Source organism: Ixodes scapularis, unplaced genomic scaffold, assembly GCF_016920785.2.
Source record: "Ixodes scapularis isolate PalLabHiFi unplaced genomic scaffold, ASM1692078v2 PGA_scaffold2__306_contigs__length_199485367, whole genome shotgun sequence".
Lineage (NCBI taxonomy): Eukaryota > Metazoa > Arthropoda > Arachnida > Ixodida > Ixodidae > Ixodes > Ixodes scapularis.
Window position 1 is genome coordinate 42268740 of NW_024609857.1, and position 7216 is coordinate 42275955.

The 7216-nt window shown below is 47.6% G+C and overlaps 1 protein-coding gene across 1 annotated transcript; it reads left to right on the plus strand.

Annotated features, from left to right (window-relative positions):
* The first annotated feature begins 3850 nt into the window (after window positions 1-3850).
* Window positions 3851-7005, plus strand: LOC120836262. Its single transcript, XM_042291350.1, has 5 exons — window positions 3851-4012; window positions 4226-4463; window positions 4532-4710; window positions 5259-5475; window positions 5885-7005. The coding sequence occupies exons 1-5, from the start codon at window positions 3851-3853 to the stop codon at window positions 7003-7005; spliced, it is 1917 nt and encodes a 638-aa protein (XP_042147284.1).
* Window positions 7006-7216: the final 211 nt, after the last annotated feature.

Genomic DNA, 7216 nt, shown 5'->3' on the forward strand with positions numbered 1-7216 from the left:
TCTTTCGCACTCGGCATAGGCATAGCTAGAACACATTCCATGCAAACTGCCGCCTGGCTTTTAATTGCCTTGTCGAGACCAGGCCACCAGAACTTTGACGGTGCGACCGGTTTTTATTGAGGATGCTCCCTGATGGGTTTCATGGAGCAGGCTTAGCAGTCGTTCCTTCGCCTTTGCTGGAATCACGACCCGGTGACCCCAGTACACCAGGTCCTGTGCTACTGAGAGCTCGAGCTTCTTGTGATAGAATGGTTGTAACTCGAATTATAGGTGCTTTCCGCGTGTTGGCCATCCATCTAGAATGTATCTTTTAACTTTTAAAAGCACGTCAAAAAAAAAAGTCAAATTTAAGGGTTTTACGTGCCAAACCAACAACGGGCATCTGGCACGCCCCAGCGGAGGACTGAGGATTAATTTGGACCACCTGGGGATCTTTTGACGTGCAACCGAAAGCTCGGTTACACGGCGCCTTCTCCGCAAAAAGCGTCCGTCAGATTGCGGGCACCTCGGCCGGGATTCGAACCCGCCACATGGGGATCCGTAGGCCAGCGCTCTCGCCTCGGAGCCACCGAGGCGGCTTTTTAAAAGCACGTCGTCGCCGGCAGCCAGGTATTTCAGCTCTCCGGTGATTACGGTCCCGTCGTCAAAATTATGCAGTGCTAAGACATACTCCGGAAGCTCCATCGAGCTGCATGATTCCTTAACGTCGGTAGCGGTAACCGGCTTAACGCGTCTGCGTTGAACGTCAGTTTACCAGGCTGGCAGTCCAGCTTGTACTGGTATCCCCCAAGCATCAGTGCTCAACGCTGGATTCTTACAGTAGCTATGGCGTGGCTTTAGCAATCCCAGGAGTGGCTGGTGGTCGGTGACCAAGCTAAACTTTCTGCCCAAAAATTAATCGGGGAACTTAGTCACACTAAAAATGAGAGCAAGTGCCTCGCGTTCCAACTGGGAGTAATTTTTTTCCGCAGCAGTTTAGGTACGTGAACTGATACCCATCGGCCTGCCCTCCTTTCCTACACGGTGAAACAACACGGCCCCAACACCGTACGGTGATGAGTCACTTTCCAAGCGCAGTTCTTTCGCTGCGTCGAAACGTGTCAACACGTTTCTTGCTGTTAAAGCTTTCTTTCCTTTGATTAATGCCTCGTCCTGTGCCGGGCCCCACACCCAACGACAACCCTTCTCTAAAAGTTGATACAGCGGCGATAGCAGTGTGCACATTTGTGGTACAAATCTGCTGTAGAAGGTCAACATGCAAATAAATGAGAGCAGTTCACTCACGTTTTTTGGACACGGAGCCCCGGCGATGGCCTCAAGGTTCTTTTCTGTTAAATGCAGTCCCCCTCCGTCAATCTGATGGGCAAGGTAGGTGACCGATTCCTCCCTTAATCTGCACTTGTCCTTGCGCAACTTCACCCCCTGCTCTCGGAATCGCTGCAAAAGACATTTCAGTTTTGTTCCATCGTTAGAGCTTTGTTCCGAAAGTATGACGTCATCCAAGTAGGCTTGCATATCTGGAAGACCTTGGAGGACACATTCTAGCTTGCGTTGAAAGATAGCGGGTGCCGCTGAGGCTATTCCAAATAGTAATCGGTTATAGCAAAAGAGGCCACGATGTGTGTTGATAACCGCAAGCTCCCGCGATTCCTCATCGAGAGGCACTTGGTTATACGCCTCCCGGAAGTCCAGTGTGCTGAAACGGTCGCCGCCATTCAGACAAGCAAACATGTTCTCGATAACCGGGAGCGGGTACTGTTCTAACGCACAAACAGGAATCAGTATCAGCTTAAAATCTCCACAAATACCTACGGTCCCATCTTTGTTTAGAACCGGCACAATGCGCGTAGCCCATTCAGAGTATGCAACTGGTGAAATAATGCCGGCCTGATCTAGCCTATCCAGCTCCAGGGATACTTTCTCTCGTAAAGCAAAAGGAATAGATCTTGTCTTGCAAATCTTTGGAGTTGCTCCATCCTTGAGGTGCAGATGCGCAGGTGGTCCCTGAATGAGTCCAAGCTTTGGAGAGAAGAGGTCTTCGTACTCGTACAGTAGACTCTGGAGACATTGCTGCTGGCCACAGGAAGATTTCAGGATTGCTGTCAGGCTCAACAGATGAACGTCATGTTGATTCAATTGCTGAATCAAGTCTCTTCCGTACAAACACGGACCTCGGCAATCTACGACGGTCAATGTAGCCTGTACGGTCGTCGCCTGGTATATTACTTGCATGGTTAACTCTCCGATAACTAGAATTGATTCCATGTAGCAACCCAACTTCACTTGAGGCTTTTGAAGTTTTGGCCAAGTTTTGCGATGCCTTTCGTACATTTCTCTCGTTATGACGCAGACAGGTGACCCCGTGTAAATTTCCATGACCAGATCAATACCACCCCACGTGAACGTGCGTCGCATTGGCGGCACAAGCTTTCTTTCTTTTAGGGCTACCAGATTCCAAATCTGTGTGGTCAGGCTGTCATCATCTTCGTCCAGGAACTCTACTGCTCGTAGTTGGTTGTTTTGTCTCCTGGCACTCTTAGGGTTACGACACTTGCGAGGCAAATGCCCTTGCTTGCTACACTAGAAACATTTTGCTTTCTGCCATTTACAGTTGCTACTGCTGTTATCGGTCGTTACCGCAGCATTCGCAGCCTACTGGTGAATGCAACGATGTCCTGGCAGCGGGAGGCATTTTCTGCTAACCCTACAGTGTGTGTACTTCGGATGGTCTACTTTCCCGCGACATTCTTTGTGCGTCGACTTCTGCAGTTTGTGCTGCCACAGCCAGTGCTTCGGCGTCCTGCAAGCTCAGCTCTCGCTTGGCCAGCAATTGTTTCTGCAGATTCTTTGATCTGACGCCGCAAACAATTCGGTCCCGTAACCTCCTGTCCAATGTCGTCCCGAAGTTGCAGTTATTAACAATTCTTCTTATTTCCACGATGTATGCGTGCACTGATTTTCCTTCCTTTTGGCATCGATTGAAAAACTTGAAACTCTGAAATCTCATTTTGTTTCGGGTCGTAGTAATCGCTCAGAGCACGGACCGCTTCGTCGTACGTTAACGAATTTGGCTTCCTGGGCGCCACCCTTCCGCAAAGCACTCGTATCGTACTTCTTCCCAGCGGTTACACCAGTAGAGCCCTTTTCTTAGCATCATCCACCACCTCGTTGCCTTTGAAATATAATTCTATCTTCACGAGGTAAGCATTCCACTTATATTGTTCGTCGTCAAATTGCGGCAGATGGTGGGCCATGCTTGGAGCGTTGCCGGCAGAGCTGGGCAGTATCGAAGATACATGTATCTTCGATACTATCTTTCGATACAGTTGAGTATCTTGTATCTGGTATCGCTTGCCAGAAAAACATGTATCGAAGTATCGGTATCGAAGATACTTTTTGAAAGTATCGTGTATTGTAAAAATACCCGATACTTGCAAAAGTGCGCTTCTAAATCGAAGCTGCGTTTTCTTTCACTCTTGTTCAGGGGAAGCTAGAGCATAGAAGGCCTCTGAAAAGACAACATCAAGTAAACAAATCTTGTGTCCGCGGCTAAAACAACAAACAAAGAAACACGATCGAAAGAAAGTCGAGCGGTTTCGCAATCTCTGCACGGGCATTGTCCTTTTTTTTGTGTGTCTATAGCAAACCCGGGTTGCACGGCCGCCCAGAGCACTACAGGAGCCAGACAGAAGGGCGCCGTCTGCAAAACGCTAGGCGGCCAGGCTGAGCTCTGTCCCTGGTTTTCTTTTCCGCGGAACTTCACTTGATATTTCCGACTGTATGGTGCACACTTCGCAGTCCCAGTCTTGGAGTTGAAAGTTATTTGTTCCGCCGCGTCGACGGGCTAGCAATGGCAGACAACGACAATACTCCTCGCTGTGCCATCTTGGACGGGAAGTATTCTACCGTGATTTCATCTAGGGACGACAGAGTAAAGGCTGCTTGTTCGTTTTGTAAAGCGACCATCTGTGGCGCCTACTCCTCAACCTCGAATTTCAAGCTTCACTTAAAGGTAGGTGCAGAATCAACATAAATTAGATTTTTTGTTTGCTTGTAACATGCCAAGAAATGCATTGAGTCGAACAGAGTGTATCTATATGTATCTAATTTTTCAGTGCTGTCTTATGTATCAAAACGGTGCATTTGCATAGCTTACGGAAGTACGCTTTGTGTGATATTACTTGTGTGACGGCTATATAATTAATCGATACTTATTTTGTTTCAGCGCGTGCATCCACAAGAGCTAAGAAGGTTCGATGAGTACAAAGAAGGGTGGAGAAAACAAGCAGTCAAAAGAAAGGCCGACGCCCCTGCTGACAAAATGCGCCAAACGAAACTGCTTTGCCCTCCCGGGAGTCAACTGACTCAGCCTAAAGTAGACAATCTGATCGTCAAGTTCGTTGTGGATGGGTTGCATTCATTATCGACAGTCGAAGAGCCAGGCTTCATACAGCTTGTAACAGGTGAGCTTTGAATTCTATGCGAAATCAGACTGCATTATAATTGTACATTGTCTCTTTTTCTATTCTAGGCTTGCGCCCAGGGACTAGTGTGATGTCGCGACACTCCCTAGGTCGGCGAATTGATGAGGATTGGGAAAAGTTTCTGGATGACGCGCGAGAGAAGTTGTCTGGTCAAAGCTATGTTGCAACCACAGCTGACATCTGGTCCACTCACCATCGTAGCTTCATGGGTGTCACGGTTCATTGGGTAAGCGCTTTGTGTTTTGAATAAAACAAAATGTGTCCCTTCCCTTCACTACCGTGGCAAAGGCAGTGGTAACACAGAATGTGTACGCATTATTTTGGGGAGCTTCCATCAGCTTGCTGGAAACAGCGTCTCCGGAAGAAAGCCCTGCCAAAAGCAGCGCTCGAGCGGGAGTGGAACGCGTAGGTCACGTAGATTTTATGCTTCGCCCACGTATAAGGTGAATCGAAGCATATGGTTTCCTCATAGAGCGGTATTACAGTGGTTAAGACATCGGATTCACAGTATGAGGGTCAGAGATTCGTAAAAAAGTTCCTAGTAGTTCAGTGTTTAAGACATCGGATTCATAATCTGAGGGACGCTGGTTCGTATAGGAGCGCTGCCGGTGTCTTTTATATTTAAATTTTCGTGTTCCGCACCTTCGTTACCTAGAACGCGTCGCCGGAAGTGCCTGAGGCCATTCCTATAACATATTCTGTATTAAAAAGTAGAAGTTGTGGAAAATCATGATCAAGTAACTAATAAATGATATTATTTGTATATTTATTTAGATCGATGCTGACACCCTTTCTCGGAGGTCGCTCGCACTGGCCTGCAGGAGGTTTCCTGGAAGCCACACGTTCGACAGGATAGCAGAAATGCTGGAATACATTAGGCAGTCCTTCGACATCTCGCGGGAGAAGGTCGTAGCCACGGTCACAGACAACGCCAGCAACTTCGCCGAAGCCTTCAGGGAGTTCGGCTTTTGTTCTGAGATTACTGACCAGGGTAAGGGTAATGCTGTACTTATTATCAAACATTTTTTCAGATTTTTTAAGGACTAATTTACGCCTGTCTCAATAACCTAAACCCAAGTGGGTAACGTGCGATTACAAATGCAAGAAGTGTGAAAAATATCCGTCATGTTATGCACCGATTCTAATTTTCCTCTTGTCTGGTGCAGCTGACTTGGTTACTTTTTGTGATACATATAATTCTTCTTTTGATACGCAATACAAATTATTGAAGATGAAGCCACTGGAGCTAATGCAAACGAGAGTGTTTTTGATTATTGCACAACTGTTTTTCTTTTAGTTTCTATGAATATGTGTTATTCACCGTAAAATGTTTCCAAACATGTAATCTTGAGTGCTGTTTTAAGTATTTCGGCTAAATGTGTTCCTTTTTTAACTGGCAGATGATGTCGCCGCCGGCTTGTCCTTTGAAATTATGGTCGAACCCGACAACCTGGACGATGCTGAAATCAACTTGCCTCGTCATCTTCGATGCGCATGTCACACGCTGAGTCTTGTGGCAACTTCAGATGCGAAGGCAGCCTTGTCGACACCGTCCTTTGAACGTGCTAACACATCGGTCATGTCAAAGTGTTCGGCTCTATGGAACTGCGTTCGAAGACCCAAGTCGTCTGAAGTTATTGTGGACATCCTAGGGCATTCTCTGAAGACGCCATGCGTAACACGCTGGAATTCATTGTATGACAGCATGAAAGACCTCCTTCGCTCGAAGGATAAACTGCGAGATGTCTGCGATGGACTAAATCTGCAGACATTCCAAGAAAGAGACTTAGCATTTATTCCCGAGTACTGTGAGATCCTGCAGCCCATCGCCTCCGCTCTGACACGACTCCAAGCGCAGTCCGATTGCTTCTTCGGGGAGCTGCTACCAACGCTTTTTACCGTAAAATCAAAGCTTCAGGAGAAGGCTGGTATGGACTTCGTCTACTGCAGACCACTTTTGGATGCGGTTACATCTGTGTTCATTCGCAGATTTGACGAGCTTCTGCGAATGAAACCAAGTGCAAATGAAGCGACTGTTGCTGCTGTTCTTCACCCTTACTTTAAGTTGCGGTGGTTGTCACGAGAACCTCAAGATGTCCGCGAGCATGGCCAGCAACTCACAGAAAAAGCTGTAATTGACTTTGTAAATGCAACCAAGCATACCACGCGTCCTTTGGCGTTCGCGCCATCAACCTCTGCAGCCTCTGACGTATCGGCTGATGCATTCTTTTCTTTTGAAGCCCACTGCGGCACGAGCCCCAGTTGTCAGGAAGATCAAGTCAAGCTTGAGTTCCTGAGCTACCTGCAAGATCCTCGAGTTGAATTCGATATGCTCCGCTCATACCCTTCTCTGAGAAGCGCCTTCATTAGATACAACACCCCAACGTGCTCCTCGGCTCCTGTAGAACGGCTGTTCTCCTTCGCGTCGCTAATCTTACGCCCGCATCGTGGCGGACTTTCAGACCGGCGTTTTGAGCAAATGCTTCTGCTTAAGGCTGCGGTCCCACGGGTGCCATCGTGACCGAAGGGTTTTTAAACCGCCAGGGCGGCAAAAACGGCAGCAAGCTCTTGCGCGACAATATTACAATAAAGCGAGCAGAACGAAAAGACGCAAAACATGGTGCTAAATTGCTGCCTACTTGTACGTCTGTCATTTCTTGAGGATTCAGAACGCAAGTAAACTCAAGGGACTAATATGAAAACGAGACAGACACCGACTGCCATGTCTGTCT